This window comes from Seriola dumerili, unplaced genomic scaffold, assembly GCF_002260705.1.
Source record: "Seriola dumerili isolate Sdu_G_001 unplaced genomic scaffold, Sdu_1.0 BDQW01000110.1, whole genome shotgun sequence".
Lineage (NCBI taxonomy): Eukaryota > Metazoa > Chordata > Actinopteri > Carangiformes > Carangidae > Seriola > Seriola dumerili.
This window is the reverse complement of record NW_019174365.1, coordinates 2,608,245-2,632,664: the sequence shown is the minus strand read 5'-3', so window position 1 is coordinate 2,632,664 and position 24,420 is coordinate 2,608,245. Positions and strand designations below refer to the sequence as shown.

The 24,420-nt window shown below is 41.4% G+C and overlaps 1 protein-coding gene across 1 annotated transcript; it reads right to left on the bottom strand.

Annotated features, from left to right (window-relative positions):
• Positions 1-934: 934 nt before the first annotated feature.
• Positions 935-24,094, bottom strand: LOC111223228 (3-hydroxyisobutyrate dehydrogenase, mitochondrial-like). Its single transcript, XM_022747293.1, has 8 exons — positions 24,021-24,094; positions 19,571-19,731; positions 19,179-19,288; positions 18,890-19,011; positions 8,400-8,533; positions 7,573-7,649; positions 2,434-2,590; positions 935-1,620 (listed from the first exon to the last, which is right to left on the bottom strand). The coding sequence occupies exons 1-8, from the start codon at positions 24,088-24,090 to the stop codon at positions 1,462-1,464; spliced, it is 990 nt and encodes a 329-aa protein (XP_022603014.1). The 5' UTR covers positions 24,091-24,094; the 3' UTR covers positions 935-1,461.
• Positions 24,095-24,420: the final 326 nt, after the last annotated feature.

The window sequence follows — 24,420 nt, the reverse complement described above, 5'->3', positions numbered from 1 at the left end:
TGAGAGGAAATTACATAGTGTACTTATCATAAAAAAAGACAAACACCTAATACACAGAACATCTTTTATTTTAGGCTACAGTGTGACTGAGGATCTGTTTCACAGAGCAAAGACAAACTGTAGACACTATTAATGGATTTTACTAAAAAAAAAAAAAAAAAACATTATTTCTTTAAGATTCCTCTTCAATACTACACAACAATGTGAAATATACATTATGTACATTTGCTCATGGCAGGGAGGAACCTTTCCTCACTGACATTTTACACATGGATCATACACACTGAGAGAGGAGAAATATGCAAGGACAGACTTTAATTAAAGTAAAAATGGGCAAGAGAAAGTGCTAAACAAAGAGAACAATATTTTGTAGTGAACAGTATAAAATTTAAACAGTGTTGGTCACAAAATAATACTCCAGTGGCTCAATAAGCAGATGTAGACAGTAAAGAAGAGAGGTAATTTCAAAGAGATTCTGTAATTGTATCAAAATAGCCCGGCACATCGCACTGCGATGCACACAGTGCAAAAATAACCAGATATTTATCTCAAAGTATAGTAGAACAGAACTGGTCGATCCAGTGAGACTTAAATGTAGTACCAAAGACCTGAAACTACTGTAACTCTAATGTATTCACATGCTAAAAATAATAACTGGATGACTGAACAATGAAATGAACAAGTATGCACGCTGGCAGGAAGTCTCAAGAGGCACCAAAGTGACTGACACCACCTTCCTGCCAGAAACAAAGAGATGTAACAAAATGAGTAAACTTTGAGCCTATAGTCTTGCCAGTTTTGGTTACCTTAAATGTAGTACTGAGAATGTAGGACTTTTTTTTTTCCTCCAGCGAAAGTATCACCCAAACCTGTTATGCACTGCCTCTTCAAAAACATTTCCACCACTATGTGAATCTTTATTGTATCTTGCTTGTTTTTTTTTTCTTAATTTTTTGTCCTCTATGATTTAACAGGGACACATCCAGGTTATTTGGGTAGTAGGCAAAAAGCACAAACCTGACAACAACATACAACTTTTAACATTTATGAAATTATTACTCATCAATCATCTTGAAATACATACTTACATGCAGAGTTTCATGTAAACCTGCAGCGCTTCATCCTACCTCTCATTTTCCCCACTCTGGCCACTCAGACCAGACTGGGAAGAGAGTTGCTTTGTCTCTAGATACTGATCTAAGGTCAGTTTTAGCATTTCCCCGCATGCAGAGGGAGCGCCATGAATTGAAAATATGATTCAGCTAATGCGATGAGGGGACACGTGTCGACATACAGTATGTTAATTGGACCGCAGGTCTGTGCCTGAGAGCAAGGCCTTAGTCTCTCCTGAGCATAGTGGGATAAGGGGCACTGGGGTGTGTGGTTGTGGTGTGTGTGTGTGTGTGTGTGTGTGTGTGTGTATGTATGGTAAAATCACAGTCAGCTGTGCTCCCCCTACATTCACTGTCCTTCCTCCTCGCGAAGGAATTGGAAGACAGATGAGAAGTCCTTGTTAGCGTAGCCGCGGGAGCACATGACTCGGAAGATCTGGTGGGCGAGGGAACCCAGAGGGATGGGTGTCTTAGTGTTGGTGGCAGTGGTTTGGGCCAAACCAAGATCCTAGAAACAGAAGGGAAGAGAGGCAGAGTGTCAGATAGATGGATCAACATAATAATCTCTTTGTCTTTATCTAACGGCTGATATGCGATTGTAAGTAAGTATTTCTAATTATCAGATTTCTTAAGCTGTGATAGAACTACACAGGCTACGTTTTCAGAAACAGACATTGTAAGTGATTTAACAGACACCCAGATCCACTAAATAATACACAGACTAACCATTACAGAAGAGCTAATGCAGTGACAGTAAAATCAAGAGGAACACAATGAGTCACAGATGGACTAGTGAAGAGGAGAGCAGATAGTACCACGCTGAGACAAAAGAAGAGTTAGAAGTGAAACAAAGCAAATGACACAGTTGAGAGACGGAGAAAAAAGGACACTACATGAAGAAAAGAGAAAGAAACAGAGTTGGAGTAGAAGCTGAAATGATCAGTCAGTTGTTCAATTTAGTCAATCGCAGCAATTTTAATGAATTTCAGGATTGAATTTCAGTCATTTATCAAGTAAAAATGGCAAATATTTGCTGATTCTAACTTCTCAACAGAGGATCTGTTACTTTTCTCTACATCAGTGTAAAATTAATACATTTGTGTCTTGGACTGTTAGTTGGGCAAAAGAAGACATATGAAGATGTCACCTTGGGCTCTAAAGTAATTTTTTGTTATTTACTGAGTTTATAGACCCAAAAAATAATCAAAAAACAGATTCATTGATAATGAAACAAATCATAATGATGCAGACCTAACAAAGAGTCACAGCTGCAGATGAAACGACAGCGTGACACACAGACAGAGGGCAGCAGGTTTTGTACCTTTGCCATTAGTGTGGTTCCAAAGCCGCCCTGGTAGTTGTTGGCAGAGGGGACTCCCTCCATGACCCCGGGGACTGGGTTGTACGTGTCGCTGGACCAGCAACGACCTGAGGACATGTTGAGGATCTTCGCCAGCAGCTTCGGATCCAAACCCAGTCTGGAATAAGAAGGTGAAGAAAATGGAGGTCAGTTTCTCCTTTGGAATTGTTGCCACGGGTAATCATCAGAGTGAAGATCAGACTAGTGTCTGGAGGCTTGACCACTACAATGACCACATGAAGGAAACTTTTTACAATATTAGCCGGTGAAAGCCGAGAGAACATCCCCTTGTATGAAGTGCAGTAGAAATGTCTCCCAAAGAGAAGCATAAGTAATATTACTGACTCTTCTGTGAAAGGGGAAATTAGAAAAAGGGGAAGAGAAGATTAATAATCGATGAACAGATAATTATATTTCCATTTTACTTTATGAGCTAAGTGAATACATGGTAGAGGTAAAAGAAAAAAAAGGAGAGAGGAATTATGCAAGAAGTAGTGAGGATATAGGACACACAGGGATGGGAGGAACAAGAACGCCGATTATAGAATTCATTTTTACAACAGGGCGAAAGAGAAACACGGAGAAAGATGGGTGTGGGGGCGCCTGGTGATTGTAGTGACCCCCATTGAACCTTATGCCCGGCTGCGACCATTCCTCAGTGTTAATGGCTGAAGGCTTTGTAATGCTGGCTAATGCAGTATTGATGTTTACCAGCACATCTATCCTTCATCATCCCCTCTTTCATGAAAAAAGAAAGTGGAGGAGGAGGAGGAGAAGTGGTTAAGCAGCACTGGGGAGCCATAAACCTCGCTGTCACATATAGAAGCGCGCTCTAACTTCTGCTGCCCCATTTTGCAGCAACCTACTTTCATATGCAAGAGGACAAATCTCCAGGCCATGGCATGAAGAAGCAAAAAGCAAATGAGACAAAGAGAGTAGAGACAGAGAGAAAGCAGGGAGTGAAACAAAGTGCCGCGCATTACAGTAGGGAGGGAGCCACTATCTGCCTGTGTAGTGCAGCTTTTGTATATTAACAGCTTAAGGGCCAGTGTAAAGCTGACCACATCAAGCCCTGGCTGCCTCACTTCACTGTTACTTACAGGCCTGTAACTCTATTCTGCTCTCAATATGACTATTAAACCATCATAGGTCCTTAAGGCCAGCAGCCTCCCTCCCTCCACCTGGCTCTCATTCTGCCATTACTACCACAGTTTTTATTAGCTGTCTACTGACTAATTAAGAATGGGAATTGCATTTACACTCTCTCCACGTCTCCTTCCTCCCTTTTTCTTAGTCTCTTTTGTGTCAGACTCCCTCATTTTTTTAAATTCTTTATTGGAAATGTGGCATAAGTGACACTGCATGCATGCATGTGTGTGTAAACATGTGTTTTAGCTCGCAATTTTTTTTTAATGGCAGTCTCGCTCATGATGGCTTTTTTAGTTTATGTCTATAAGCATCCCTTCGCCATCCTGCTTCTCCTCTCCTCCGCCCCCCCCCCCGCCATCTTCCCCGCTGACACCTCCCTGTCTGAGGACTCTGGGGGACATATGTTTGACATCGCACACAAACCCCCCATCTCTCCTCTCTCTCACACACACACACACACACACACACACAGACAGACAGCCCCTCCCTGCGTTCTGGGTCAGCAGCTGAAAAGGTTACTGGCTGAGCTACAATAAAGCGCGTCCGAGCGCACAGATCGTTTGTTATAGCGACCAGAGACGCTGACGGGGAGCTGTTGTCCTCTGTTAACGATAAATCAATGAAGTTCCCCTCCTGCTCTCCATGCACGCACGCACGCACACACACACACACACACACACACACATACATACACATACACATACACTCACACATACACACAGCCGTGGTTATTAGCTGACGCAGTGGTGTTGTTCCTCGCCTGTGGTAATTTGCGTGGAGAAGAGGACATGTCACGCTTTAACAAGATTGACATGGATAAACACACAGACACGAACGGTAAAACAAACGTGTTGCTGCTCGATGCCGCTGTTGATTAAAGAAATGTGAGAGAGATGGAGGTGGGGATGAAAATACGAGGGGAGGGTAGTTAGGTGTTTATGTGCTGGGAGCTCGAGCAGGTGGAGTTCATTTGCAGCGCTGATATTAACTGTCTTTTCATTGCGATTAGCTCCTCGTCCTGGTCTGATGCCACGAGAGAAGCAGCCCAACCCGTTCCCCATTTATTATTACATTAAAGAGCTAACGAGCACGTATACACACACACAAGCATTTACTATCCCATTTATAGAGGCAACAAGCACATTTATCACCCAACTTTAATCTTCATCGGAACATATGCTCACAATTCATTTGAGCTACAGAGAGAGGAGGAGGTGTTAGTGTTCCTGTGTGTTGTGGCAAACCTATTTCTGTCTCTCAACACAAAGGATTGTGTCACCCTTTGATTTGCCTGCCGTTCTCCCCACAAAATGAATAAAGGAGCAAATGTGTGCGTTCCTACTTGTGCATCAATGACCGCATGTTTGCATGCATGAGTGAGTACAGGTACACAGGCGTGCAAGGTGAACCGTAAACCGTAAAAGTCTCATATCCCTTCCTGAGCCAGTCGTCTCTCTCCTTTCATCTTCACGTGCATCATTAAAATCACCACTGCCCCTCTCTTGCTACAGTCCCTCAACCCCCTCTTTCACTCACTGGATGGCTGCATACAGAAATTACGGCGGACAGAAAAGAGGCAGATGAAGGGATTAAAAGAACAGGGTAAATTGATGAGGTAAAGCAAATAAGGACGGAGAGGAAAAGCTGAAAGAGGAGGAAAGAAAAGAAGGCAGAAAGACAGGTTGTGTGTGTGTGGATTTGGGAGTGTGAGTGTGTGTGTGTGTGTGTGTGTGCGCGCGCGCGCGCGCGCGCTCTCTCATAATTGTCATGCGTGGCCATTCCTTGCACTAAGAGAACGTCACGCTCTGTTGGAGACGGCCCGAGCTTCCATCTGAGATCAACAAATTAGCTCCACGAACAGAACTGTGTGTGTGAGAGTGTGTGCTTGTGTGTCTGTCTGCATGTACAGGTAAGGAGACACACACACACACACACACACACACACACACACACATATTTGAAGAAAGGGCAGCTCTATCAGGCCCAAGTCCAGCATGATAAAATGTTATTGTCGGTTTCCTGTAAATTGGCTGTGAGTACTTAGTCTCCTTTGTGTCGGACTGTATCGTGTGTCTGTGCGTGTGTGTCAGCACACATAACGCCTAAGAGAACGTCCTCTCTGCATAAGAGGCCGCAATGCAGCATGGGAGATTTAAGGGTGTGGGCTCTCTTTAAACGATGACAGTCTTTGTCAAACCCTCTAATAAAGCCCCAGAGATTGGCTGGTAAGAAGACGGGGAAACACACACACACACACACGCACACGCACACGCACACGCACACGCACACGCACACGCACACGCACACGCACACACACACGCACACACACACAATGAAGACTGAATATGGGTCAGACTTGCAAAGATATAAAAAATAATTCACATTCAAAGTGAATGGGATGCTATAGTTATTATTCTCATTTTATTTCATAGGTATACATTATAATTATATGCACTGTGAGTAGAAGTTGTTGTAGTTTGGTAGAAAACTGCTGCCTTCAGTGTCTCTAGATTTAAATCTGTGTGTCTAAGTGTGTGTGTGTGCATCAGAGACACTGTGGCAATGTGTAAATCTGTGTCGCTCCCTTAATGCCTCCATATTTCAGAAGCCTAGTGGGGGGATTTATGTGCAACTGCTCATGCCAATTTTCCTCCTCTGTCTCGGCGCAGATAAATCAGCCGCACTAACACAGCTGCACTGTGAGAAGAGTGGCGCACGTACATGCATGCACCCACACCCACACACACACACACACAAAATGGGTGCACACACCATTTAAGTTGCAAAGCCCATAAAACACATATAGTAAGATGGTGAACAGAGGAAACAGTCTATTATTGACAAGGGATATGTATAAACAGAGCAGATAATAAATTCACACTCCTAAGGTGAAAAACTAATCTGACGACGCTGGTAATTTCATTCATGTGAGGAATAACTGATGTGTAGGACCACTGTAGAAAAACTAGTTCCCTTCCAAAAAAAATAGATATTCTGAAGGAAATCAGTACTTTAATGCAAGGTCAAGGGGAAAAAATATATATGCATAAACAGGTATAGTTTCCTAAAATGATTTCATTAAAAATTTAGCAGCAATCACGCTGATCAAGAGCTCTATTTTCTCAATCTTAAATTCTCCCATAGTCATTTTGAATCCTTAGATGATTTTGAGCCCTATCTCAGTGTACTGCTTTAATTCAGGGGACTTCATATCCCATCATCCTTAGCCGTCTGGCCAATGCGGCTTTGTGCAAGGATGAGGTATTCTGAATGATGGGATTTCTAGGCGGTGTTCAGTGACAGGGGTGTGACAGGATACTAGTGAGAGCTCAATCAGCAGATGTAAATCAGAGTCTGTGGCTCTGCCCCCTCATCCATCTCTTTCCAGCACAGGCGGCTCCGACTCTGGGCTGGACTGACCCCTTTGCACTTCCATAAACTGCACACACACACACACACACACACGCACACATTTCTAAACCTGTATTGAAGTAGTAAATTACTGCTACAGTTACAGCCTTATCACTGGTATAGTAATTGGTTTTATAGTGATGGCTATATCTGAGGGCGACTTCATAGTAGTATTCATGCAAGGCTAAAATGTGGGAGCTTCTCATGTGCCGCTCATGCTGTTCATGGTACATCTCTTAATAACCAAATGTAGCAAAACATTTTTGACTCAGTTCACATCTCCACATCCTTCAATAAGAAAAATGAACCCCAATGAACCCTAGTGAACCTAAGGCTACATTTCCATGTTAAAAATTCATTGTCAGGGTTTATATAGGCCACTTACAGGTAACCCTGTGTCAGATTTTCTATCTGTGCTCTCCTACAGAAAAAATAAAGATGCCCACGTAAATGTAGCCACTAACAACACTGTTCCATCTTGCTTTTTCCCTTTAGCAGTACAGGTGGGAAAAATGTTAGCACAGCAATGGCTGACAATACCTAATGCCAAGGTTCATGGTCTCTGCGGTCCCAATCATCCCGATGGCCAGCAGCATGTTGTTGCAGATCTTTGCTGCCTAGTGAGGATTGAACAGAAAGAGGAAAGAGCATTTTATGTGTAAATGAATGGGGTCTGCGAGGCAACATGTAAACAGATAATGTAATAAAATAAAGGTACATCAGACATAAATGCGAGATGGTCCGACTAGTGAATAAGCCTAAACAGATCTTTAACTGGGACATTTTGCACAGACTAATCCCAGGATTAGTGAGGTAAAATCTTTAGGGTTATACAAATTGTTGTTGGACAAATTGTTCTATAAGGCAAAAAGGTCCTTAATTGCAGCCTTACGTGAAGAATCTTTTAACCAGTAGTGTGTGTGCACAGTTATGTCCAGCTACATTATGATGATCTATAGGAACAGGCAGGTTTAATGGTCTCCTTGAAGAGAAAAACCTTTGTTTTTTATGTGATTTAAATGAGACTGAAGACAAAGTCCATTCATGTTCATGTTTTACACTTTCTATACGTTTCAAGTATATTGCTGATGAGTTCTTCTATTTGGATAATTATTAAATCCATACACTTGTATGTTACTATTACTACACTACTACTACACTATTGTATGTACATAATAAAAATATAACCCATAATGTCTGTGTGTATGTTTGAATGAAAAAAAAACCCAATTAACCTAATTATATATTTGCATATGAGTGAGTGTATTTATATGTGTGGGGTTATTTGTATGTAAGTGACAGAAATGAGTGAAATAAGGAAAAAGAGAGAAGGCATGTAGTCTGTATGTGCTTGTATATGTCTTTACCTGTCCAGTGCCAACCTGTCCACAGTAGACAACATTGGCACCCATGCAGGTGAGCAGCTCCTGTGCAGCGTTGTATTCCTCCTCTACTCCACCTACCATGAAGGTCAGTTTGGCCAAGCTGGCAGCCCCGACACCTAAACACACACAACATATGTTCAAACACAGGGTTGAGGTTAACTGAGGTGAACACATACTCCATAGCACACACAATTGACATATCAATCCCCAGTATCCGAAAAAGCCCGACCCAGGTCTGTAGGCCTACAACACACGGCAACTTTATATTAAGGTTGAACAGTGAGTTAAATTTCAAAGTGCAGATGGATCATACTGTAACTCAGCAGAAGTAGGTCTGTCCTAATAAAGTATATGGATTTGCCACACAAAAGAAGACAATATATCAACCTCTTGACTGTTTCAACTCTACCAACTGTGTCTAAAAGGTCAGCTGTGCACTTTTCTGTGTGTGTATGTGAGTGTGAGACTCATAGTGGGACAGGCGTGTTAAGTAGTGGTGCACCAGAGGGACAGAGGCATCTTTAAAAGCCGATTGTTGCCATCATCCACTACACAACTCTCGTGGGAGCCCTTGCCTTTTGTCCTGTCACCCCGACTCTCGCTGTCTCTCACACACACACACTCACACTCACTCTCACTCTCACACTCTCACACACACACAAACACACACACACGCACACGAACAGCTGTGCCTGAGGCCAGGCCGTCTCATGGGGGTATCAGTGACAGGCGTGAGGGGTAATTAACTTTACACTTTATCATGTTCAATTAGGTGTCCCTCCCCATGCCCGATGGCTTAAGGAGCGTGCCATGTTGTAGGATGCACCCCCCCACCCCCCACCCCCCCACAGGGTCCTTAATGCAGAAATAACCCCTTTTCAGAGTGGATTCCACCCAGCACGAAATGGCACTTAAATGCGAGTGATGAGCCCCAAACATTAACACAATCAATTGGTCGTATACACATATACACTTGATCACATACTGTTATTTGAAAAGTACTACAGAGGCCAAAAGTTGTGGAAATTCAGAGAGAAGCAGCTTTTTCAGGAACACGTACACAAAGTGATAGACCAAAGGAGAGAACGAGGAGGCAGAGAGGGAAGAGAGAGATCAAATCTCTCTTTAGGGTGTCGTCAAACTCTAATGAAAGGCCTCTTAATAGTGAAAGCCTAATAATGTCAGTGTTAATAATTAATAGGGAATTACCAGGCACAAAACAGCTGAAACCACATTATCAGACTTCACTGCAGAGGAGAGGAGAGGAGAGGAGAGGAGAGGAGAGGAGAGGAGAGGAGAGAGCTAATGAATATTTTCATGACCCATAAACATAAATGTACATCTCTTTTTTTCCCCTCCCCCTTCTTTAATTGGCTGTACTGTTGTCAAGAATATGATGATGCCACTACACTGTATGTGTATGTTGTGTGTGTGTGTCAGTGATGAGCTGTCAGGAGGTCATTAGGGCCACATAATGAAGCCCAAAGCCCACGCTGCGGCAGCTGCCGATGGACCACAGCGAACACACGCTTAACATAAGGCCGCCACACACACCAATCATACACACATATGGTCCACAGACCATAGACATCATAGATTTGTCTCTTTTCTTGTTACTTCATGTCGTCTTTTTAAAAAAAAACTTTTTTATGTCTGTCGTAATCTATTTGAGTCTAGTATAATTTTTAAAGTTTTTATTTATTAGCAGACAAGCTCAGAGATTGTTTAGACTATATTGTCTACATGACCAAATCATTTTAAACACCCATGTAGTGTATAAAGTACAGTGGTGAGGTAGTCCGAGAACTTCTCTTGACAATGTCAACTTTACACTTAGAAGGAATAGATAAAAAACTATTCGAGAGTTTTGTTTAATTACAGGTAGTTGTGAAAGTTCAGCCAATAATATCAGCTCTCTTCTGATTTTTCCCTTTTCATTTTCTTGTTTTCATGCTGCAGGCTGAGCCTTCTCTCTCTCTCTCTCTCTCTCTCATTCATTCACACACTCACACACACACGCACACGCACACAGAGAGAAAGAGCAGTGTGACAACTGCGCTGGCTCATTAGTGGAGATCACTGTTCGCGGACGACTAAAGAGGAGATTATTGATAACACAGTCAACGTGCTGATCAATATATCTCACTAAGAAGAGAAGGAAGAAGGAGGAAATAGGAACGAGGAGGGGGGGAAGACGAGGGAGAGGAAGAGGAGAGAGAGAGAGAGAGAGAGAGAGAGAGAGAGAAAGAAGTAGAGAGATGTAGATTTGACAGCAGAGAAGGAAAACAATCTTTCTCTCTCTACCTCCCAACTCTCCCTCCCTCAAATTAACTAATCACCCATAATAAGCTCTTATGATCTGTAGTGGATTTCTATAAGCAGTGACATCGGGATGATGGAAGATCCTCTGTGCTGGAAGAATAACACATCATTTGCATAACAATGTGTATGTATGAGTGCGTGTGAATACGTGCGTGCGTGCGTGTGTGTGTTTGTGTGTTTGTGTGTGTGTGTGTGTGAGTCGGGGGTATCAGTGAGTCTGTTTATTGTGCAAGGACTAAAGTGCACTAAAGTGTTTGCATATGTGACATGAGTCTATGATAGTGTCTATACTTCTTTTGTGTGTGTGTGGTGTGTGTGTGTATGTGTGTGTGTGTGTGTGTGTGTGAGGGGACGTCCCGTTCTCGAGCTGGTCCTGTCAGAGACGGATTAAAGAGGAATCCTAATGAGGCTTCCTGAACACCGGGTCCACCGGCTCATCCATCCCAGCGGGAGTGACAGTCCTGGATCGTTAGCACTGCACAACTACAGGACGCCCCCTAGGGGGGTAGACAAGGTGTGTGTATGTGTGCGTGTATACGGGGTGGGGGCACCTATGATAGAATATATAGGATAGAGAGATGGATAGGAAAGAGGAGAGGAGGGATGGAGGTACATCCAAGAGAGAAAAAGTTATATAGGCTATACTGTATAATGCCACACCAAAATCTACTTAATACATTCAGAATAATATAATTATGTGAGCGTGCTAAAACAAGGCATACAGGGAAAGGGGAGTAGACTGAGATTAAAGACGAAAGTGTCACTTTAATGTCGAGAAGGCAATCCGTCCTCTGGAAATAATTCCCCTGGGAAACAGTCACGCCTCTCCTCGGTCACTTTCTTTCATCCTGCTCCAAGGGGCAAGTTTTGGTTGGCTCAGGAGTGGGTGCCTACCTCCTCACCCCCAAATCACCCAGCACAAATATTCTCTGCCCATGCTAAAGCTGGCTGGACTATTGATGAGCTACTCTGCGGCTTTTCCTTTCTAGAGTGTAAGGGTGAGGAGGAGGAGAATGAAAATGGCTCCCACAGTGCGTCATATGACGTATGACGAGAGGCGCCGCGCGGAGTGTAAATATCTCTGTGTGTGCACATGTGATGTTGTGTGTGGTCCGTGCTTCTGTTTAGTTGCAGACACATATAGACAGCTCCTTCATCTGATCTTCTCTATTAACAAGATTCAAGTTAATAAGCAAGCAATCAAACGCTATTAGGACAGATGCTTAACAGCAGGCTTCTTACAACAGGCATTAACCATCAGCGTAAGAGGATGAAACTGGTTGTGTGAAGGCAAAGGAAGATCAGAGCAACAACTTTGGTTTGGCCTGTTTGTCGTGAACACTGAATTCATTAGCACTTCTTTCATTACACACGAAAGAATCAACCAAAGCAATTCATGACAACCTTATAACCATTTAAACTTGGGCTCTTTTTGAAGTGGCGTTTGTGCGTACAAAGTAAGTGGGAATGTCTGCGTACATGTGCATGCAGTATCTGTGTGTGTGTGTGTGTCTGTGTGTGTGTGTACCAGGGACAGGTGCAGATCCCAGAGCTAGCCGCCAATAAGACGTCAGTTGGAGCTTCTGAGGCTGTGTCTCAGAGTTACGAGCCGCATGTAAACCAGTAGGCACTTTTTATTGGCGGTGGGTTTAAATTAAACTACATTTGTGAATATGAGGCTACACAAACAACACAGAGTCACGGACACACATACACACAGAAGAAGGGATGTTCCCAGAGTTTGGTAATGAATGACGCATTTGACAGTGTGCCACAACCCTGCTTTTTTACCCCAGAGTATATGGAAAAACACTTAGAGCAAAACAACACCTATAATATCATTAGCGCTCCTTCAAACACCTAATTTCCTCAAATGATAATGTAACTGCTCTAACTGTGAGAATGCCAGGAAAGATTTAAGGATATGCCAGATTTCATGTCACACCTTCAAGTCCAAATGTAGTTGCTGTAAACAAACTCTGGCCTTGGCAATATATTACCTCGTTTGCTACGAAGTTTTTAACTATATGCACATGTAAGGTTAAAGTTTTGGCTCGGATGCAGTCATCTATAATTCAGACTGAAAGAGCCTTCACACATAATAGTATTACAGCCTTGAGTCAATGGGAGTTGACTTCTTGCAGTGTAAGCCAGTAGGGGTAGGATGTTTACAGGCCAACAACGCAGCCTCATGTGGTCCACCATTATAATTACACCCAAGGGCAGATCTTTTTCTCAAACAAATTAAAAACCCAAACAGGCCCTGTAAAAAGCGTAACGGATATCGAGTAAATAAGTGAAACAGTAAGAGGGTATGCGTTAACCAAAATCACTCACACACATAAAAACACACACACACAAAAAATCAGCACTTTCAATAGTTCATCTGCCAACTTTGCTAATGCTCCTCTGTTATGTTAAAAACAGACTCTTTATCGGCTCCCGTTAACAAGCGCAGAGCCATGAGAACTCCTGACTCCTGCACACAAACACTCCATGAGAACTCTGAAGGAGCAGACGACCGGAGAAAGTTTGGGTTTTGGAAAAAAATGAGGAAAGAGTCAACATAGTTTCTACAGCCTTAAGGGTTTAGTTTGCTATGTCTTTTCATTGACCACTAGACCAGCCCTCATCATCATCATTATCATCATTATCATCATCATCATCGTCATCAGTAACTGCTCTATTCCGTAGGGGAGAGGCTGGTCAATGATAGGTGACAGAGGATGGAGGGAGCAGGAGAGAGCCACAATCAATCTGTTCCCTGGCCCAACGAGACTCATCTAGGATAGAGCAAGTTAATAATGATCCCCAATTAGGCTGTTAGCAGGCAGGGACACAGACATACACAAACACACACACAAATACACACACTCACATGGTTGAGGTGCAGAAACTGTCCTTCATAAAGACAGAATGCTAATTCCCTTTTAGATAAGTGACATGCAGTGTGACGTTTGGGCTACATTTGACAGACAGCGACTTTTTGTATGACTCATACACCAGCTGACTATTTGTCCGCAAACACACTCACATGCGCGCACACACACAGACACACAAACACACACACAACAGATGACATAGGGGCAGAGATGTAAGAGCCAGTCCCCAGCTGCTGTGGGTCTACCTCCATCTGGAGCATAGGCTAGAGTCCCCCCATCACCACCATCCCTGGTCACTTACATCCTCCCACTGGCCCCCCGCACACACGCACACATTCTCCCTCTGTGTCACCAAAACCCGTCAGTGAAAGCCTTGTTATGCTAATCTAGTCTTTGGACCACTGACGCGCTCTGGTGCTGGTTAGCCATCAACATGACAGACTGCGACAGCACCACCCCCTGCCCATCCAAGCTGATTCCTTAACTCAGTGTCACAGAATTATCACTAACCTTCACTAAACTGCCCTCAGGCTCCCCCACTCATCTTGTCAATTAATCCCATTCTCAGACTGGATTAGGTTGGCCTGGGTGCTCTCCTGCTCCTTCCTCTGACCACACGTACCAGGGCAGGTTTCACAAAAACACGTTAGTCTTAAAATGTGTCCACAATGTGTCACTCCAAATCTGCTGCCTAGATCACCAAATGTATTTTCTGCCATATTATTTAGGTTTGAACTTTATGCACTGTAATAAATTCCCAAAATGCAATGAAAAACGTACTATCCAAAACATGTATACTGCTTTGTGCTAAAAATACAACAGTGTAATACTTTGCCTTTGACTGATGTAGAAATTAAAGATGGTATAAAATGATGCGTGTTCAAAATCTCAATTTACTGCTTGACTGTAAATGGTTCTAGGGCTGCAAATAATAAATATTTTCATTACCAATTAATCAGGAAATTATTTTGTCAATTAAATGATTCATCATTTGGTCTATAAAATGTAATTAAAAAAAAAAGCTCATCATGACTTCATAAAGCCCAAGGTGACATCTTCACATGTATTTTTTTGCCTAACACATAAATGCTAAGTTTATTATCATACAACACAACAAGAAAATCAGGAAAATGGTTGCTTGCTAATTTTCTGTCAATCCATTAATTTATTAGTGGACTAATCGTTTCAGCTCTAAACAGCTGAGTATTTATTATGCTGAGAACAGTAAGTGGGTAAGGGGCTAATTTAAGTTTGTGACAGAAGCAAAGTGACTCTTTAGGGAACACAATAAGCCCTCAGGAATACTGTGAATTCAGCTGCTGCCACAATAAATGAATTCTCCAAATCCAATGTCCATTTCAACAGTTCTTCCACTTCAGTTAGTTCTCCTTAACACTGTCAAGAATTACAAAGTTTGACAATCCCATAATGATGAGCTTTTTACGGAGCTTTCAACTGTATTGCAAAGTCTTAATCAGCAGATGGAGTTTGCTCAGTTGTCATTGCAATGGCCGTGGCTGATATGCAAGCTCAGTAACTGTTCGGATTTTATTGCACTTTTAGACTTTTTGTTTGTCGGCTTCAAAGTTAAACATGAAAGTTGATTCCTGTCCTTTAAATAGTGAGTATACAAAAAAAATCTGATGATGAAGACCATGTAATACGGTTGAAAGTTCTTTAAAAACTGAATAACAATTATTTGCATTTATCTCCGTTCTGCTGTTTGAACCAGAGTGAAAGCTAAAGTCAGAGATGATCTTTGTGGAAGGAGCTGCAGGTCCTGTAGGCCTGGAGGGAAAAACAGAGCCTAGATCAGTCAGGAGAGGAGCAGACTGGCAGTGTTGATTGACGAACAAACTGTGCCAGCGTTGGCTCGAACAAGCTCCTGCAGGCTGGAGGATGACGTTCAAACTGTCAGCAAATGACACACTGCAACACTCAGGCTTCAGTTGATGTGGTATGGATATGATTAGAGTGGTGTTGAGACTCAGCCTAAATAGGTAGTTAGCTGAGGATTATAAGGCCTCGCAAACAAGCAACATTAGCCCGAGTGCCCATGGTTCCACAACAGCGAGGCTCCTTCTCGCTTTCATTTGAACCAATAGCTACTTTCCCAGCGCTGGGAAAAACACAATGAAAGGTTTTTTAGGGCCTTTTTAAAGCCATCGTCCGTTAGCAATGTGGCAGCCCACCATGGGCACACAGACACAAACACAGGCATTCTGGGTAATTACTGCTAACGACCCCGTCGCTTGTTAGCCAGACCTCCTATTTTTGCCATCACTGTGCCAACACCCTGGGTCTGTGACATCAGAGCTTGTTTTGTTGTGGGTCAACTTTGCATGCGGACACGTTTAATGACACCAGACAGTGGTAGAAGTGTGTGTGTGCAAGCATATGTTAGCATGCCTGAAGAGCCAGTGTCTCAAGTTAATATAACTCTGTCTATTCAGGAAAGTGTTTGCATGAAGATTACAACCCTGTGTGGATGTGTGTGTGTGTGTGTGTGTGTGTGTGTGTGTGTGTGTGTGTGTGTGTGTATGTGTGTGTGTGCCACACAGCTGGGTCATGCAGGGCTAAAGCCAAGACAATGGTCAATGTGCAAAAAGACAGCCAGCAGGATGCCCATGAGAAGAAAGTGAAAGTTTTTTTTTTTTTTTTTGATTGCTGTTTTTAAGAAGGGTTATGACTCTGCAATTCAGATCCCACGGGTGGCTGCCAAACCTCTAGTGACGCACACAACATACAAATACACATTTCTGTGTAAAATGCACCACCTCACACACCACACACACACACACAGACAGACAGACACAGACACACACGAAAGGATTCATTTTATATAAAAAAAAAAATCTAAATTAAAAATAAAGACGAATACAGAAACCATAAGAATAGGCTGCGTCTGCGAAAGTTTGAGAGCACAGGAGATCACAGTATGTCTGTACTGAGTGTTGTTATTCTAAATGAACAAAATACATTTTGAATGGACTGTGTCTTTCCTTAAATCAACTAAATAAAATGTATCCAAAAGATATATTAAATTACATTATTAAAATATAACATGGATATAATCACATATAACTGTGTCTCTGGAATCCATCTGGGACAATATTGAAGTATTTCCATTTTACCTTTATGTTATATTGTATTAAGAGTACTAGTGGTCATAGAGCTGAGCTGACACTGATCCATACATTTCTCTCTTGCACACACACACACACACACACACACACACACACACACACACACACACACACACACACACACACACATACACAAACAACACACACACACACGCGCAAACTTGGGTAGGGTGCCATCTCCTGGTTGGAACACAGCATGTAACCTCATATCCTACCCAGACATGTGGAAAGTGGGGTGAGGGATTCGAGTCTCTGCTATTTCCCGTTGAGTTGCCACATTCATCCTGGCTTATCAGGTTCACACCATGGGGTGTGGGGAGTGGGGCTGAATGTTTCAGCGTGTGCAATTTAGGTCGGCAACCTACCTCATTAATCAATCAGTTGATTTTTTTTTAGATGAATTAATGAATTGTTTTGTCTATAAAATTTGAGAGCATGGTGAAGAATGCCCATCACAAGTTCCCAAAGCTATAGTTTATGTCTACAGAAACAAAAGTCCAAACCTCAACGATTTCCCATTTACAATAATATAAAATGCTTACATTTTAGAAACTGGTGCTTGTGAATGTTTTAGCATCATAAATGACTTAAACTGATTATCAGAATTACAACTGAAATTCAAAATTGATCTGAATTAATTTTCTACTATTTTGCACTAAACTAGCTGTATGCACTTATGGATATGACTTATGGATGCCCAGAGGTGACAATGAGTGGGTGGGTGCATGCAGCATGTGTGCGTGTGTGTGTGTGTGTGTGTGAGAGAGAGAGAGAGAAGAGTGTCTGCAGAGCTAGTTGCAGAGGCCAGAGGTAGCAGGTAAATCATTGGTCATCTCAGGCTAGTAAAAGAGGCTTAGTTAAGAGACAGGAGAGGAAGAACCGTCACAGAGGACTGCACACACAAACTGTGCACTGTCTTTAGTATGTAAACAGTGTGTGTGTTAAGGGAGAGTAACAGGCTTAAGGCTCTGATCTCACTGACTGCAGTCGGTCTGTTCTGTTGACGCCAGCTGGTAAACATGTCCGTGTGGGCCAAGTCTATGTTTGTATGGGAGAGGGAGGGAGCTACAGTGTGTGTTGTACATGGATGAAAAGACGGTGCAATAAAAAGTAAATAGACTATGATCAGAGTTAGCAGTCTGATACGCGGGAGTATCAGGATGTAGAATACCATAACTGCATGCCTGTATCAAAAGATACGTGTGTGTGTGTGTGTGTGTGTGTGTGTGTGTGTGTGTGTGTGTGTGTGTGTGTGTAAAAGAGAAAGAGAGTAAGACAGAGATAGAGAGATGGACAGTTTTACTGCAGTGTGTCTCCTTCATGTCTTATCTCCCTGCTCTCCTCTCCTGCACTCCCTGTGAGGGCAGTTTCTCTCCTCTTTATGACTCTTTATCTGACATGAAAGGCACTAACATGGGATACCCGCCATTACGGCTCCATCAACATGAAAAGCTCTGACACGGGATTCTCCTCTGCGGCTCAGCCCATTAAGGACGACTGGTGATCCTGTGCTCTGTCAAGGAGCCGTCACAAGCAGACAGCACCAACATAATGAGGACTTGAAACCTTAACCTTGCCTTTAAGACCCCTGGTCAAAAGCAGCAATAAAAATCTCCGAAGGGCACCTACTGGCTGGCCCTGCTCAGTAATTACAACCCATGTCCAAGCACTAACCCAAAAGGTCCCACAGTTTAGATATACAAAAGAGTGTAAGACAGTTCAGAAGCAAGTCTGAGGGGGTCATAGGCCTAACACCATGAATGGTATTCTCAAATGAACAAACTAGCAGTCTGATCCTGCTCTTGACACTGTCTCCTCATTCCCTTTGAATAACCTGATCAGTTGCAATGCTCTTAGAGAGAGAAAGAAATCCTGACAAACCATTTACAAAAATGTAGTATCCTCTCTTTAAACACGGCTTGCATTAGCAGCATCATCTTCCATTTTTGTTGAGTCAGGCACTATGACAAGTTGCCAATTAACAGTTGCCATTATCAAAAGCTGGGACAGGTTTAACACAGTGTTTAAGGCAGAATCAAATTTGCAGAGATGGGCTACATTGGTGTAAGACAGCAAATCACAAAGACGCACTTGTTCACTAATTCTTTAGGTGAGACATTACCTCCTGACACTGGAGCGTCCATGAACACAGCACCCATCTTCTCTGCAGCGACTGCCATCTCTTTTGAAACTGCAGGGTCAATGGTGGAGGAGTCAATCAACAGTGTTCCCTTCTTCACCTTTCTGAAGAAAGCAAAACAAAAGGGATTAGCACTTCATGTACAGTACAGACAAGGAAATTTGTCCATTCAAGCCTTTCTGTTTCTACATTAAACACATTTTTATAGAGTTAGGGTTGGGTTGCATGAATGTCACAACTGTCACAGAGTGTGATAGTAAAGTTTGCTCACTTGAGGATGCCATTTGGGCCTGTGTAGACCTCTATGACATTGGGACTTGACGGCAGCATTGTAATGATGCGGTCTGCTTTCTCTGCCACCTCTGACGGGGAGTCCACTACCTGAAAATTGGAGTCATCATTGCACGTGCATATTATCATCAACATAAAAGAAACACCTTAATTATAGCTCTCGCTTGTAACAACCTGTCAGCTCAGAAACATGTAGTTTGTTCACCAAGCAACTGTTCTTAGAAGTACAGTGAGTTTCAAAGAATAAGTGGGAGAAGGATGTATGTGTATTCATCAGTTTGTTAATACTCGTCAATATTGAGTGTATTCTTAGCTGATTTGGCCTGTTAAATAAGGGTTTAAATGTGTAGATGTAATGTGTTACTGCATTACCTGGGCACCCAGGTCCTGCAGCTCTTTGCAGGACTCAGGGAAGACATCAGTGGCAATAACAGGATAACCGTTTTTTAACAAGTTTCTGGCCATGGGACTGCCCATGTTTCCCAGGCCAATAAACCCCACTGGTGTTTTTGAGGCCATTGATCGCGTTGACACTAAGAAAGGAAAGCAAAAAGAAGTGTGAGAAAAGTGGTAAGATGTTTCGTTTATCTTAAAGACAAGAAAAAGACAAATGAATTTCACACTAAACATCTTGACCTTCAGAGAAGCTGTAGAGAAATTTAATGATTTGTGCAATAACATACATAAGTTATCTATAATGACATTGTGTTGTTGTAGCAGTTATAGTTTGATCCTACTTGCCTAATAAAGCCATTTACAACTGTAGTTCAACTATGAAAAGCTTGGGTCTCCTTGGCTAATGACTGTCAGGTAAAATGGCAGTGAAGCAACTGTAAATATGCTCTAATTATGCTGGAAATGCTGTATTTAGAATCATTAACGACAGAGCAAATCTTTCTGCTGTCACATACCACCAGCATTTGGGCAGTCTGGCCAAGCTATTAAACACTGCTGGCTCAGCCAAGGTCCAGCCAGGTTAACAGATACTAAACAGTGTGGAAACTCTGGCGGTGGGCCAACCAGACAACAACAATGGGATTAGGCCAAACAAAAAAGCCCTACCTTTAATTGAGCCAACCCTTCAACATCTACTGTAGAAAGATACCACAATCATGTTACATCTATGATGATAAACATTTAACACTGCCTTCAAGAGAATACAATATTCTCAAATGCTGGCCTAAAATTGCCAAAGCAAATACACACACACACACACACACAGTTAATGACACACCAGCATCTAGTAAGGTGAGTATCTGCAACTGTGCAATTATACTATCTATAAAACAAAAACAACAACTGAACAGATGCTTACACCAGGAAGACAAGTGGCCTCAGCATATATTTTGTCATTGCACCCATTTTTCCTAAATTGAGTATCATATCATCCTTAAAAAAAAATAAACATATCATATTTCATATCACATTGACAATTACACTACTACTACTACATGCTCCCATTATCAGAAATTATAGAAAACTTTAAGGTTTCTTATCACACATAAATAGATGACACACAAATATACATAGCTGTGTCAGCAAACAAGTACAGTTTAATAGACTCCCTGGGACAGTGCATGAAACAAATTAGTAGTTGGGTGTTCCAAGATTTTCTCCAAATAAATGAGGACAAAACTTAAGTCACAGTTTTTGAAGAAATGAAGAAAGACTCTGTTCTCACCATCAAACTGGTTTTGGACTACTGGTTGTTCCGAGTCAAAACTAAACATGGTGAAGCTGCCTTTAGCTTCTCTGCTGCACAAATGTGGAACAAATTGCCAGAAGAGCTCAGACTTGAGGCAGTGCTGACTACTTTTTTTTTTTTAATTATATCTTTATTTGGAACGGGCAGAATAGTACATCTACATGGCATCAACAATAAAGCAGAAATAAATACCATTCCAGTTTTTGTTTTAAATACAGAATACCTACACAGCTGATTTCACACAAACTTGCACTTGTTATTATTGTCTTTGAGTTTTCCTACTTCTACAAACTGCCCTATTTGTCTTTTTAAAATGTATTTCCTTGTATGTTTTTCTTGTTTTTATTCTCTGTGTTTTAGTTTGCTTGTTTTTGTGTTATTCTTTGTGCATTTGCCTGTGTGTTTTACCGATTTTATTCTTTGTGCTTTGTGCTTCTGCCTGTGTACTCTATGAAGTTCTTTGGGTTGGCTCTGGGTATGAAATGTGCTACATAAATACATTTATTCTGCTTTGCGATGCTTTAGTATATGATCATTGTTCCTGTAGTTAAAGATGATGACATATTTCAGTTGTCTAAAATATAATTTTTTTCTGACCGTATTTTCTAGCCTGTTCTTTGCATGGCCCAAATATATATTTATGTCAGTCTTGTATAGTCCTTAGTAAGGGTGCAACACTCACTCAGGGTCAACACTGACTTGCACATGGTGAACTGAACCAACAAATTAACTACTGTTTCATTTTACAGCATCAGATATTATAAACGTGAACAAACTACAACTATAACTGTAAAGCACTTTCTTAGGCAGTCCTTATTTTTGAATTGAGCTTTAGGTTTTTTTTGTTTTTTCTGTAAATGGTACAGTGTAAAACAGAAGAGAATACAATACAATACAATAAGCACATTATTATTTCCATTCCAAATTAATATGTTGATTATGTTTTCTGATTGTTTAGTCCATAATTTCTACTGTTTCTCTAAGCCCAAGGTGAACAAACAGTCTAAAACTATTCTAAATTGTACTCAGTTTACAAAGATATAAAATAGTCAAAAAGAAAAATCTCATATTTGAGACGCTGCAACCAAGAAATGTTTTGCACTGAATAAATAACTGATTTGTTTTTAGTTTTCTGCAGATTAATTACTCTACAATCTATCTGACTGACTTGTCCTTTCAGCACAATTTTTTCAATTTTAGCATGTAATATAAGCCTAACTAGTGAATGCCTAAGATCAATTTACTTAAAAAAAAAAAAAAAATTTAAATATAATTTACTTACTTACTAACATACTGGAGGTAGAGAGACATTATTTTTTTAACCATACTAGACCCACACCAACCAAGTCAAAGCATTGAATATAGGGTCATTCCATGCCAGCTCACCCAGAATTCAGAACTTTGCCTGTGTCAGAAGAAAATCATATAAAAACTTTTCACATAATAGTTGTTTCTGAATGTTTGACAGCAATCAAATAAATAAAAATGAATACATTTTTACCTGAACAACAATATTTAATTTTCAAAAATTAATATGTCCACTAGTTTTCACTTTCTTTTCCAAATTTTGCTTGTGTGTAGTATTAAGTATAGTTTGATCATATCTAGAAGCTATTTAGTCCTGCAAAAAAACATCATATATTACATACTTACAAATAATATATGTGTATTGAGCTAAGGAACTAAGATTAACACTTTGTCCAGACACACAGAACAAGTTGACATCATCTAGTATACAACAAACCAAGCCATTACAAGCTATAACTTGCAAATTTCCTGGTCCCAATGAAAATCATGCTCAATAGGTGTCACACAGAGATAGAAAACCTTGAAGTCAACATAGTACAAATATCATAACTATATTAGCACTACACAGAATCAAAATTTGGTTTCAAGAAAGTGAGAAGAAGTTGAGTCATTACTTTTTGAAAATTAAAGAAAAAGTTTTATTAGGCTAGTTTGATTACTGTAGAACATCCAGAAACAATTTTTTACATGAATACATGTTGCAAATTATCCCTTTGGGTTTCTGAGATGTTCAGTACAAATTTCAACCCCATCCAGTGAAAATCTAGCAAAGAGGGACAAAGTTCAAAAGTTCATAACTAAAAAAGTATTTGGAGTAGAGCTATAAGATTTTGTAAGGTCCCATGATTTTTTCATGAAAATCCATTACATGAACTGGGGAGGTCCACGTGAACTGATATGTACTGACCCAGGCAATGTTGTCAAGTGCTAGCTTAATATGTTCACATTAGTATATCAACCAATTTGAGGCAATTGTTGGCATTACTTATGCCAAGTGGACTTAGAAAGTGGCTGTACAGGAATGGGATAAGACCACGACTGTTTAGCAAACACACTACTGGGTGAGAGTGGGAAAGCATTGTAATGTGGCTTCAAGTTGTGGAGACTTTAGAGGAAGGACCTTCACTGAAATGATAAACTATAACATACAGGGTTCATAACAGAGTTACGGACACCACTATTTCAACACCAGAGGGTTACATGCAGATGGTTACATGTAGGGAAGCAGGGGCCATCCTGACAGTGGACCCTGAATTTCACTAAAATCAATATTCACTGTTCCTGATCCAGAAACATAGTTGTGTCTTGCACTGTGGGATGGGCAGGGAGGAGTGGATTGAGTAGGGTTTGTGACAGTGTTGCAGTCCAAGCTTAATCCGTGATTTTGTGCAGCGTAGAGCAAACTACATTATAGTGATTGGCATCGCTTAAAGCAAACTAATATAGTGTGAAACCCTAAACAGACCTAACGCATAGCTACATAGAGGTCTATACAGAGATCATGTCAGTTAAATTAGCTGTTGCTGGCCATAGCATCACATTTCACTATGCTCATGTCCGTTACGAACAATGTCCTAACGTACTGCATGACTGAGCACCACACAGCAGGTGACCAACTCAGGGACATTGTGTCCAGACTGAAACACTTAACTGACATGGGCAGCAAGTACTCATACTTTCCTCAGAGGGCTAACAAGCTAGCTAACAGGCTTTAGCAGAACATGTTCCGCTTGCATTCCCCCCTCAACACACATTCGTAAAACGGAAAAAAAGGCACGAGGAAACTGACAACATAAGCGAATACGTTACCAGAGGTAAGGTTGACATGCTTATTCCACCTTAACAATAAATTTCGTGACCCTCTAAACAACGCAGCCATGCTTCTTTCCCCTTGACCTCGGCGTACAGTGACAGCTGTCAAGCCAGGAAAGCCAAACCGAACTGCTATGATTGACTATGATTTTCACCAATCGCATCTCTCGGTCGGTTCCGACAGCCAATGGTAATGAAGCAAAGGCGGGACATCCTGTGCTTTTACTTGTTAATGCCCTTTAGCCGCTACTGTTTGTACAGTATTCACTCCATACCGCCGTATAAACGCAAAATTAATAGAATTATCAAATAATTAACTTTACAATGTATTGTTTGCTTTGCAGTGTTGGAAACTGCAGATGACTTCTACACTACAACTATTTATACACTTATGGAA

Bases quoted from the DNA above. Each gene is read 5' to 3' on its own strand.
- LOC111223228 (XM_022747293.1), bottom strand. From the start codon at position 24,090: ATGGCTGCGTTGTTTAGAGGGTCACGAAATTTATTGTTAAGGTGGAAT. The intron at 8,534-18,889 runs GTAATGTCTCAC...GTGTGTGTTTAG, and splicing joins GGACGCTCCAGTGTCAGGAG to GTGTCGGGGCTGCCAGCTTG. The intron at 7,650-8,399 runs GTAAAGACATAT...AATCCTCACTAG, and splicing joins GACAGGTTGGCACTGGACAG to GCAGCAAAGATCTGCAACAA.